We start from the raw sequence: 12,779 nt of genomic DNA on the forward strand, positions 1-12,779 counted from the left end.
AACCAATGAACAAACCAACCTAGATCAACCAATCCTTTACAATCCCACCATTTAATGAAAGAAAAAAGGTGATGTAATGGTCTAAGACAAAGAAAGTAGAATGACCAAGGCCTTATAACAAACCCTCTAAATGGATGATTTCATTCTCACCTTTATCACGATCATAGAGTAAATCTTCTGTTGAGCAAGGGCTACCATCCTGGGATTCCGGGGGACAGAAGGGGGAGACACAGGGGGAGTGACTGCTGCAACTACTGCTGCGCTCCTGCACAGAGGGGGTCTGCGTGTCGATGCTGCGAGTGCTGCTGCTCCGGTAGTGAGCAGGGAGGGGGGCTCTCCGACCATCCGGGATATCCAAAGGCTGGAAAAGCAACAACCATCACCGTCAGTGACAGTTCATATGCTCCATCCACATAGAAAGCACTGGTGTTTCTTTTGATTTCATTTTGCAGTATTATCGCCACCACAGTTGATTCTTCAGAGAATACAGATACCAATATTGTGTCTTAATTTCTGCCAGTCACTTTTAGGTCAGCACTCCCAGTAATACTCTTCAAGGACAGGGGTTTCTTTTAACACTGTATCCCTAGCACTGTGTCTGGCACACAGCAGACATTCAATAAACATTTGCTTTAAGAATTAGTCAAACTGCACAAGAAGTCACTTTGACTTGATAATAAAAAAAGAGAAATCTCATATTCACAGGTATGGATTTCCATTTGTTCATTCTTTCTTCTTCTTCTTATTTTTTTACAAGCCAGGAACAGATTTTGCAGTTTACCCAAAATTTATAATAAAAGGTTTATTCTATTAGTACTCAAGGGAGGATATTAAGATAACTCAGAACATTTCTTCTAATTTGGTATCCAACTGAGTAGGACTACTAATGAATTTTGCTTAGTTCTAATGCATTGTTCTGAGTGGCAAAAATAAAAAATAGAAATGAAATTATAATCATAGAATCATATATGAATCATATATTTTTGACCCGAGAAGACCCTAGACCTCATTAGCACAATGTTTTTACCAATAAAGAACCTACAGTTTATTTTATTTTTTTAATAAATTTATTTATTTTATTTATTTTTGGCAGCGTTGGGTCATCTTTGCTGAGCGCGGGCTTTCTCTAGTTGCGGCGAGCGAGGACTACTCTTCGTTGCAGTGGCTTCTCTTGTTGCGGAGCACAGGCTCTAGAGTGCAGACTCAGTAGTTGTGGCGCACGGGCTTAGTTGATCTGCAGCATGTGGGATCTTCCCAGACCAGGGCTCAAACCCGTGTCCCCTGCATTGGCAGGCGGATTCTTAACCACTGCACCGCCAGGGAAACCCCAAGAACTTAAAGTTTAGAGCTCCTGGTGACATGGTCAATTAAATGGCATCAGAGCTTCAGTTGCAGTGGACTCTTTCTACTCTGCTTCTGCTGTAAAGATATATCTTGCTCATCAGCATGCTAACAAAGTGAGGTCAACAAATACAATTGTATATGTTTACAGTATTTTTGTCATTACATAGACAAGATTGAAATGCTAGGAAAAAAGAACCAATATGTTCTTAGTTTATTTACAACTTATTTTCACTGTTTACTGCTATTACTCTGAGCTTTGTCATTTCAGATTTTAGAAACACTGCCAGAGGGAAAATGAAGTAAGATAAAAATTAGGCAAGACTCAAAATATATCAATGTTTTTCTACAACAAATTAAGTGAAGGTCAAAACCTAAAATAAAAGCTTCATCTATCTATGCAGAGTTGCTAACCCAAAACTATACCATTTTCACAACCTGACAATGACCATGCTATTGTAAAGAGAATATTCAATTATGGAATATTAGTTAATTTTGTCAACAAACGAAAAGAGTAAAAATTTCCAATTTAGGAAAGAAAGATTCCCAAAGGAATATTAAGTTACTTGGTCAAACGCTAAGAAAATTATTTATTATTTAAAATTTTTCTTTTACTTAACTAAATTTAGATTTTTACAACACTGCACTAAATTTTAGAATGAACAATTCTAAGAATAAATCATTGGTGCAGGTTTTTGGGGGTTTTTTTGGACAAAATTATGTGATAGGTGTGTGAGGTTTTCAGAACCACCCATAAAGGAAGATCATTTTGGAATATATATGAGGGTTTCATGACAGAGGTCTTTCTTAAAACTTAGATATTTAAGTCAAGGAAAATGCTGCTTTAATAAAATGTCAATATTGGTAATTAGTAAAAGAATAATGTATCAATTTATAACTAAAAAAAGTTTAAGAATTTGAGTTATCTTTTATTCATGTCCTATCTGATACAATCACTTTGTATTCCTATTTCTGAATCTTTAACTGGATAATATATTTCCTTAACCAACTTCTGTTTTCTTGGGGAGGGGGTTCAGAAGAATTAGAATAACAAAAAAGATTTCAGAAGTTTACACATTTACACAAAATAATGATGGGAAATATAAAGGCTTAGGAAGCTACTGACAGGTTCACTGATGGTGACATTTTGATTTATTAAAACTTTGAGGCACACTTAATCATAAATCTAAAAATTCTTAAAATTAGTATTTTAGTTAGAACTGTGTAGGTTATCCCAGAGTAATTCTGAAGTGGCTACTGTGAAATTAGAATATGACTTACTTAAAAGCAGAACTATGTTATTATTTTTTTTAATTGGAGTAAAACTGCTTTACAGTTGTTGTGTTTCTGCTGTACAATGAAGTGAATCAGCTATATGTATACCTATATCTCCTACCTCTTGAACCTCCCTCCCGCCCCCCCACCCCATCCCATCCGTCTAGGTCATCACAGAGCACCGAGCTGAGCTCCCTGTGCTATACAGCAGGTTCCCACTAGCTATCTGTTTTATACATGGTAGTGTATTTATGTCAAACCTAATCTCCCAATTTGTCCCACCTTCCCCTTCCCCCTGTGTTCACATGTCCATTCTCTATATCTGCGTCTCTATTCCTACCCTACAAATAGGTTCATCTGTAACATTTTTCTAGATTGCACAGATATGTCTTAATATACTATATTTGTTTTTCTGTTTCCGGCTTACTTCATTCTGTATGACAGACTCTAGGTCCATCCACATCTCTGCAAATGACCCAGTTTTGTTCCTTTTTATGGCTGAGTAATATTCCATTGTATATATGTACCACATCTTTATCCATTCATCTATCATTGGACATTTAGGTTGTTTCCATGTCCTGGCTATTGTAAATAGTGCTGCAATGAACATTAGGGTATATGTGTCCTTCTGAATTATGGTTTTCTCAGGGTATATTCCCAGTAGTGGGAGTGCTGGGTCATATGGTAGTTCTATTTTTAGTTTTTTAAGGAACCTCCATACTGTTCTCCCTAGTGGCTGTATCAATATACATTCCCACCAACAGTGTAGGAGGGTTCCCTTTTCTCCACACCCTCTCCAGCATTTACTGTTCATAGGTTTTTTTGATGGCCATTCTGACCAGTGTGAGATGATACCTCACTGCAGTTTTGATTTGCATTTCTCTAATAATTAGTGATGTTGAGCATCTTTTCACGTGCTTCTTAGCCATCTGTATGTCTTCTTTGGTGAAATGACTACTTAGGTCTTCTGCCCATTTTTTTTTTGTTTGTTTGTTTTTTTTGCGGTATGCGGGCTTCTCACTGCTGTGGCCTCTCCGTTGCGGAGCACAGGCTCCGGACGCGCAGGCTCAGCGGCCATGGCTCACGGGCCCAGCCGCTCCGCGGCATGTGGGATCTTCCCAGACCGGGGCACGAACCCGTGTCCCCTGCATCGGCAGGCGGACTCTCAACCACTGCGCCACCAGGGAAGCCCTGCCCATTTTTTAATTGGGTTGTTTTTTTAATATTGAACTCCATGAGCTGTTTGTATATTTTACAGATTAATCCTTTGACCGTTGCTTCATTCACAAATATTTTCTCCCATTCTGAGAGCTGTTTCTTTCTCTTATTTATGGTTTCCTTTGCTGTGCAAAAGCTTTTAAGTTTCATTAGGTCCCATTTGTTTATTTTTGGTTTTATTTTCATTACCCTAGGTGGGGGGTCAAAAAAGATGTGTTTTTCCTGTGTTTTCCTCTAAGAGTTTTATAGTGTCTGGTCCTACATTTAGTTTAGGTCTTTAATCCTTTTGGAGTTTATTTTTGTGTATGGTGTTAGGGAATGTTCTAATTTCATTCTTTTACATGTAGCTGTCCAGTTTTTTCATCACCACTTATTGAAGAGGCTGTCTTTTCTCCATTGTATGTTCTTGCCTCCTTTGTCATAAATTAGGTGACCATATGTGTGTGGGTTTATCTCTGGGCTTTCTATCCTGCACCATCGATCTACATTTCTGTTTTTGTGCCAGGACCATACTGTCTTGATTACTGTAGCTTTGTAGTAGGGCTTGAAGTCAGGGATTCCTCCAGCTCCGTTTTTCTTTCTCAAGATGCTTTGGCTATTTGGGGTCTTTTGTGTTTCCACATAAATTGTAAAAATTTTTGTTCTAATTCTGTGAAGAATGCCATTGGTAGTTTGATAGGGATTGCACTGAATCTGTAGATTACTTTGGGTAATATAGTCATTTCACAATACTGATTCTTCCAATCCAAGAACATGGTACATTTCTCCATCTGTTTATGTCATTTTTAATTTCTTTCATCAGTGTTTTATAGTTTTCTGAGTAAAAGTTTTCTGCCTCCTTAGGTAGGTTTATTCCTAGGTATTTTGTTCTTTTTGTTGCAATGGTAAATGGGATTGTTTCCTTAATTTCTCTTTCTGAGTTTTCCTTGTTAGTGTATAGGAATGCAAGAGATTTCTGTGCATTAATTTTGTATCCTGCAACTTTACCAAATTCATTGATTAGTTCTAGTAGTTTTCTGATGGCATCATTAGATTTTCTATGTATAGTATCATATCATCTGCAAACAGTGACAGTTTTACTTCTTCTTTTCCAATTTGTATTCCTTTTATTTTTCTTCTCTGATTGTCGTGGCTAGGACTTCAAAACTATGTTGAATGAGAGTGGCAAGAGTAGACGTCCTTGTCTTGTTCCTGATCTTAGTGGAAATGCTTTCAATTTTTTACCATTGAGTATGATATTTGCTGTGGGTTTATCATATATGGCCTTTATTATGTTGAGGTAGGTTCCCTCTATGCCCATTTTCTGGAGAGTTTTTTATCATAAATGGTGTTGAATTTTGTCAAAAGTCTTTTCTGAGTCTGTTGAGATGATCATATGGTTTTTCTCCTTCGATTTGTTAATATGGTTTATCACAATGATTGATTTGCATATACTGAAGAATCCTTGCATTCCTGGGATAAATCCCACTTGATCACTTGATCATGGTGTATGATCCTTTTAATGTGCTGTTGGGTTCTGTTTGCTAGTAATTTTTTGAAGATTTTTGCATCTATGTTCATCAGTGATATTGGCCTGTAGTTTTCTTTCTTTGTGACATCTTTGTCTGGTTTTGGTATCAGGGTGATGGTGGCTTTGTAGAATGAATTTGGGAGTGTCCTCCCTCTGCAATTTTTTGGAAGAGTTTGAGAAGGATCAGCGTTAGCTCTTCTCTACATGCTTTATAGAATTTGCCTAAGAAGCCATCTGGTCCTGGACTTTGGTTTGTTGGAAGATTTTTAATTACAGTTTCAATTTCATTACTTGTTTATATTTTCTAATTCTTCCTGGTTCAGTCTTGGAAAATTGTACCTTTCCAAGAATTGTCCATTTCTTCCAGGTTGTCCATTTTATTGGCATATAATTGTTTGTAGTAGTCTCTTATAATCCTTTGTATTTCTGCAGTGTCAGTTGTGATTTCTCCTTTTTCATTTCTAATTTTATTGATCTGTGTCCTCTCCCTTTTTTTCTTGGTGAGTCTTGGCTAAAGGTTTATCAATTTTGGTTATCTTCTCAAAGAACTAACTTTTAGTTTCATTGATCTTTGCTATTATTTTCTTCTTTTCTATTTCATTTATTTCTTCTCTGATCTTTATGATTTCTTCTACTGACTCTGGGTTTATTTTGTTCTTGTTTCTCTAGTTGCTTTAGGTGTAAGGTTAGATTGTTTTTTTGAGATTTTTCTTGGTTCTTGAGGTGAGATTGAATTGCTATAAACTTGCCTCTTAGAAGTGCTTTTGCTGCGTCCCATAGATTTTGGATCACTGTGTTTTCATTGTCATTTGTTTCTATGTATTTTTTAATTTCTTCTTTGATTTCTTCAGTGATCTCTTGGTTATTTAGTAGCGTACTGTTTAGCCTCCATGTATTTGTGTTTTTTACAGTTTTTTTCCTGTAACTAATTTCCAGTCTCATAGTGTTGTAGTCATAAAAGATGCTTGATATGATTTCAATTTTCTTAAATTTTCTGAGGCTTGTGACCCAAGAAGTGATCTATCCTGGAGAATGTTCTGTGTGCGCGTGAGAAGAAAGTGTATTCAAGCAGAACTATGTTACTAAGTTTCATCTTCTAGTACAGTTTTGCTTAGCAGTTCTTAAAGAATTAGCAAATATGTGTCTGATTATATCATCCTCAAAAAATTGGACCAATTTTACTTCCTTACATTACTGTTCTTAAATGTTACTTAATGTATAAAGGAAACATTTTAATGGTATACACAGCTAAGCTAAGAGACAGCACAGTTTCCAAAGGGTTCCTTTTTGGCCTAATAAATATAACATAAAAATTTAACTCTAGGGAGAGTGAAATGGCACAACCTTTTGGGATGGTAATTTTAGCAATATTCATCAAAATTTAAAACGTGCAAATGCTTTGACCCAGCAGTTTCACAGCCAGGGAATTGTCTGCCAAGAGTACACTATGTTTTCTAAAGCACTGCTTATGATGACAAAAACTGAAAACAATCTAAATGCCCATCAGTAGGGGACTTTTAAATTATGGTACTTTCATACAGTGATTCAATATATATTAGCATACATACACATATTTGGAAGCATATACAGTAAACTGTGATTAATGCTTATATCTGCTAAGCAATATTCAGAATTGGAAAAAGTTTCTTTTTCAGTTTTATAAATATAAAATTGAACTGTGTGAATTTTGAGATGAACTGTAAATCAGTTTTAAAATCTACACATTATTTGAAGGAATTAGATACACATTTGACATAAGTTAAATCATATTTTAGTTCTAAAAAACCATCAGATAGATAATTAAGCCAAATGCTACTTGATGTTTTCTTTTGTTGAGTATATCTTTAAAATGTGGTCAAATATAGGTTCATATGCAGGAGTGTCCAGATTTCTTTTCTGGGACAGAGGTAATTTATAAAGTATTTTTGATTAATTCAAATGGATCAGAGACCTAAATATAAGAGAAAGCTAAAACCATAAAACTCTTAGAAGAAAACACAAGAATAAATCATTATGACCTTAGATTAGGCAATCTTTTAGATATGACCGAAAAGAAAATGAAAAGTGAAAAGACAACCCACAGAATGGGAGATATTTTCAAATCATATATCTAATAAGGGATTTTTATCTAGAAGGTAAGAACTTTATAGAGACATTTTACCAATCAATAGTAAAAAGACAACCTAATTTTGAAATGGGCAAAGGATCTAAATAGGCAGTTTTCCAAAGAAGATATACAAATGGTCAACACCATGATGAGATACCACTTTACATTCACTAGAATGGCTACAATAAAAAAGACACATAATTACAAGTGTTGCTCAAGATGGAGAAATTGGAACCTTCATACACAGCCAGTGGGGATGTAAAATGGTGCAGTGCATCCACTTTGGAAAGTAGTCTGGCAGTTTCTCAAAAGGTTAAACAAAGAGTTACCATACAAGCAATTCCACTCGTGGGTATATACTCAACAGAAATGAAAACATCATGTTCACACAAAAACTTGTATATAAACTTCACAGCAGCATTACTCATAATAGCCAAAAAGTAGAAACAATGGAAATGTTTATCAGTTAATGACTGGATAATAAAATCTGTATGATTGAATATTATTTGGCAATAAAAAGGAGTGAAGTACTGATACATATTACACTGTAGGTGAACCTTAAAACCATTATGCTCAGTGAAAAACACCTGTTACAAAGGCCATATATTGCATGACTGCATTTATATGAAATGTCTAGAACAGGCCAATTCATAGACGGAGAAAGTAGATTAGTTCTTGCCTCATTGGAGGAAAATAAGAGATGACTGCTAAAGGGTATGGAGTTTCTTTTTGGGGTGATGAAAAAGCTGTAAAGTTGACTGCAACATTGGTGGCACAACTCTGTGAATATGGTAAAAACCACTGACTTGTACACTTTAAATGGGTAAACTGTATGGTATGTGAATTATATCTAATAAAGCTGTAACCCCCCCCCCAAAAAAAGACTTTTGAGACAGTCCACAATATTAAAGAAAAAAGTGATTCAAACATCCCATGTAACCTTACCTTGGACACTTCCTCTTTCCCGTTATTTTCTTTAATGAATACCTTTTCTAATTCGGGACTTATTCCTTCTACATTGCAGGGCACACGTGAAACAGATGATTTTGGCACTGATACATTTGACAGTGGCATAGGGACTGATCTTGATCCAGTAGCCTACAAAACAGAAGATAGGTGTTATCAAATTATTTGTGGCCAAAGAAATCAAGAACTAAAGAGCATGGTAAATCTTAAAAGAGAAACTCAATGAGCAGAGTTATTTTGAAATTTCAAATACAATATAAATTCAGATACACATACAGCAGTTTAGGTTCCAAAGTAAGGAAGTAAGGTAAAAATTACAGAGTCAAAGTAATCCTTTATGTAAGTATAAAGGTATGATTGTAAACTGTACACACTTTTCCAGCAGAATGGCAGAAATCGAGTGTCCTCTACACTGTTTAATTTTTTTTCTTTTTACTGGAAAAGCATAGTTGAAATCATGTAAGTTGAGTGTATCACGTGACACTTCAGCTCTGCTCTGTGCTTGTGTATGTGTTTAAAACATTTGTTCCCTGCACTGTGACAATTACCTTATAGTATTTTTCATTTCCATTTTATCAACCATTTAAGAAAGGCTTTTGGATTACTAAGTAGTGTGGCAACAATATCATGTTAAGTTCAGTAACACTCACTTAACAACTATAAGGTTGCTTTCAAAAGTCCTTTGGAGGAGTTGTCAAAAATTAACCACCTCTCACAGCTGTCCTGCAGGAGGTACCACAAAGTGTAAGACAAGCCTTTTGATGCTCAAGGAACTTAAAGAACAGAAAGGAAATAAGAAAAATAAAGATGAACAAGGTAAAAAAGAACAGTATATGATCTCTACCTTATTCTGAATGATTAAAGTTGATATATATGATTCATAATGAGGTAGACAGCTAGTCATTGATTAAATGAATAATATATTTCCCACACTCAGTGCTGTGCTCCTGCCATCTGTAAACTGCTGCCCACGAATGTCCTTTGTCTCATTATTAATGCATGAGCTTTTTTCATATTAAAGTTGTAACTCTTTGTCATACATTTACTGTTTACTTTAGTATGAAATATCTTTCAGTACTTTTATGGTTTTTCATATTTAAATATTTAACCTACCATGATTTATTCTTGTGTATGTTATGAAGTAGTATTTTTTCCCACATAGTAATCAAACTGCCCCAACATTTCTTTATGGATTCTGTATTTGATTTCCTTGAGTTGTTACTTGATAATCCCTATACAGAGCTCCACTTTAACTGCTCTAACTTTATAGCAGTTACATTTTGCATTTTGGTATCCTATAGGGAAAGCCTTTTCAAATTTTCTTTTTAACTGGCATCACTTTTCCATATTACCTTTGAAAATAACTTTTAAAGTAATAAAACAATTCCTTTTACATTTCCATTGGAACTCAATTTGTATGTTAATTTTGGTCAAATTACTATTTGAAAATTATTGAGTCTTCCCATGCATGAATGACTTCCCATTTGTCTTTATTTTATATTTCATATCCTCAATAAAGTCTTATAGTTTGCATATTTCTTTTAAGCCTAGGCATTTTATATTTTTCATTATATATATACTAACAAGTTATTGCTAGTTGTAACATAATAAGAAATATGTACTTAGTTTCTACCCCTGGTTCCTGACACAGAGTTCCTAAAATCTTGTAATTTCCTGAGGGACAGAGGCACTAGGAGCATCTTTTGTTCCAATATTTGGTTTTTGACACCAGTCCTGACACATAGCTCCTAAATCCCTTGGAATTTCCTGGGAGATAGGACCAAGAGTTTTTTGTTCTAATGAGGCGACTCTTGGTGGGTTTCTGAATAGGTTCCAAATGGGGGGGCTGGTCACTAGAAAGAAGCCATGATTAGAAGCTTGGAACTTCCAGTCCAACCCCCATCCCCCTCATCCTCTGGTGAGCAGAGGGGCTGGAGACTGAGTTAATAATTAATCATGCCTATGTGATGAAGCCTCCCCAAACATCCCTACGCTACAGGTTCAGAGAGCTTCCAGGTTAGTGAACACACATCCATGTACCAGAAGGGTGGCACACCCCAACTCCATGCGAGCAGAAGCTCTTGCACGTGAGTTACTTACAGACCTTGCCCTGTGCACCTCTTCATCCTGCTGTTCATCTGTATGTATCCTTTATTATATCCTTTGTAATAAACAAGGAAATGTGTTTCCCTGAGTTCTTTAAGCCGTTACAGCAAGTTACTGAACCTGAAGAAGGGGCTGTGGGAATCCCTTCTTTATAGCCAGTAGGTCAAAAGTACAATGACAATCTGGACCTTTCAAGTGGCATCTGAAGAGGGGCAGTTTTGTGGGCGGGGTCCTTCACCTGTGAGGTCTGTGCTAACTCCACGTAGTTAGTGTTATAACTGAATTGTAGGACACTTGGTTGGTGTCTGGCGAGTCAGAGAATTGGTTGGTATGGGAAAAAAACCTCACACATTTGGTGTCAGGAATGTTCGAAGCAGAGGGAAACAGTAGTTTACTAGTATAGGAGGAAACAACTGATTTTTATATGTTTACATTTTATCTGATCATTAAGTTCTCAGTTTTTCTCCTTTTTATTGTGAAAAATTATAATCATAAACATAATTAAACAGAATAGTATAATGAACACTCAGGTGCACGTCATCCAGTTCCAAAACTTATCAACATTTTCTAACTTTATATTATCTAAACATCCACTTGTTTTTGTTCTTGGAGTATATTAAAGCACATTCTAGACTTCATATTTCATCTACAACTATTTCAGTAGGTATAGCAAAAGATAATTATTTTAAAACATAACTACAATGCCAAAAAATTCAATGTAAATTGGGAACAAGTGTATAAATTTTTTCTGTTAAATCAATATGTCAATAGATATATTATAAATGCATTGGGCTCTTACAGAAAAGGTGCTTGAAAGAAACAGAATAAGAATAATAATTCTACCAGATTAAGAAGAAAAAGTAAGGCATATGTGAATTTTCTCTTGAAATGTCTGAGGCTTGCTTGCCAACTACATGTTTGTTTTACAGCTTTGATGAGGTATAACTGACATACAATAAAATCCTCCCATTTTAAGTATGTAGCTCATTGAGCTTTGTAAATATATAGTCATCCAATTATCAGTATAATCACATTTTAGAAACTTCTATCATCCAAAAAATTTCTCTAGGGCTTTTCTACAGTCAATTCCCACCCCTAATACTTTGCATCATTTTGCTTTTTTGAGGATTTAATGTAATGAATCATATAGTATGTAGCCTTTTGCTTCTGACTTCTTTCACTTGCCATGATGTTTTTGAGATTCAACCATGTTGTTGTAAGTACCAGTAGTTCCTTCCTTTTTACTGCTGAATAGTATTACACTATATGGATGTATGAAGGGTTGTTTATCCATTCACCAGTTCATGGATATTTGTTGGTTTCCATTTTTTGACTCTTATAGATACTGCTGCCGTGAACAATGATATAGAAGTCACTGTCTGGACATATGTTTTTATTTCTTGTGGACAGATACCAAAGAGTGGAACTCCTGGGCTATATGATCAGTGTATGTTTAACTTCTTAAGAAAATGGCAAACTTCTTTCCAAAGTAGCTGTACCATTTTGTGTTGCCACCAGCAATGTGTGGCTGTTCTGGTTGCTTCACATCCTTATCAACACTTGTTATTGTCAATATCTTCCATTTTAGCCATCCTATCATTAGTTTTTTAATAGTCTAGTAAATTCACTTTGATTTTCTAAATATACAACAATATCGTAGGCACATAGTGATAACATTTCTTACTGCTCTGTCTAGAACCTCTAAACTACTAGCAAATAACATCAATAATTACAGACATCTATGACTTCATTTTTATTTTAACAGAAATACTTCCAGTATTTTATTGTTAGGATCTAACTACATTTGCAGTTAGTCCCATTAGGAAGTGTCCTATTTTAGGATAAGTTTTTATCACATATGGATACTGAGTTTTTATCAAGTGTTATTATGTTATTCAGCATCTACTTTGACTTTCTGATGCAATGAACTAACCTAATACATTTCCTAATGTTGAATTATCCTTACATTTGTGAAACAATCCCTAATGAGATTTTTTTGATACACTACTTGGGTTTCTCCTGCTATATGACTATATTTGATTTACTAAAATTTACATTAACATTTGTAAGTAAATTTGGTCTAGAATAGCATTTCCCGAAGTTTGTTCCATGGGGTATGTGAGTACATGTTTGGGGTGGGGGTGGGAGGACAAAAAAATGAATTGTCAATTTCTTCCTAAGTCAGATAGGGGTAAAATACATCAAGAGACACAGAGAGAGATGGGTTTAAGGTACTATGAGGAAGATTAAATAAGA

The 12,779-nt window shown here is 35.3% G+C and overlaps 1 protein-coding gene across 2 annotated transcripts in view; it reads right to left on the reverse strand.

The window, feature by feature from the left end:
• GLCCI1 (glucocorticoid induced 1) overlaps positions 1 to 12,779 on the reverse strand; it is a 121,969-nt gene that overhangs the window by 17,315 nt on the left and 91,875 nt on the right. For both annotated transcript variants that reach the window (XM_082632653.1, XM_082632652.1), the window contains exons 5-6: positions 8,397 to 8,549; positions 151 to 361 (exon numbers count right to left, since the gene is read on the reverse strand). In XM_082632653.1, coding sequence (XP_082488779.1) covers positions 151 to 361; positions 8,397 to 8,549 — 364 coding nt within the window. The remainder of the gene's footprint in view (positions 1 to 150; positions 362 to 8,396; positions 8,550 to 12,779) is intronic.

The sequence above is a fragment of the Mesoplodon mirus genome (assembly GCF_964341445.2).
Source record: "Mesoplodon mirus genome assembly, chromosome: 9".
NCBI classification, from domain to species: Eukaryota; Metazoa; Chordata; class Mammalia; order Artiodactyla; family Ziphiidae; genus Mesoplodon; species Mesoplodon mirus.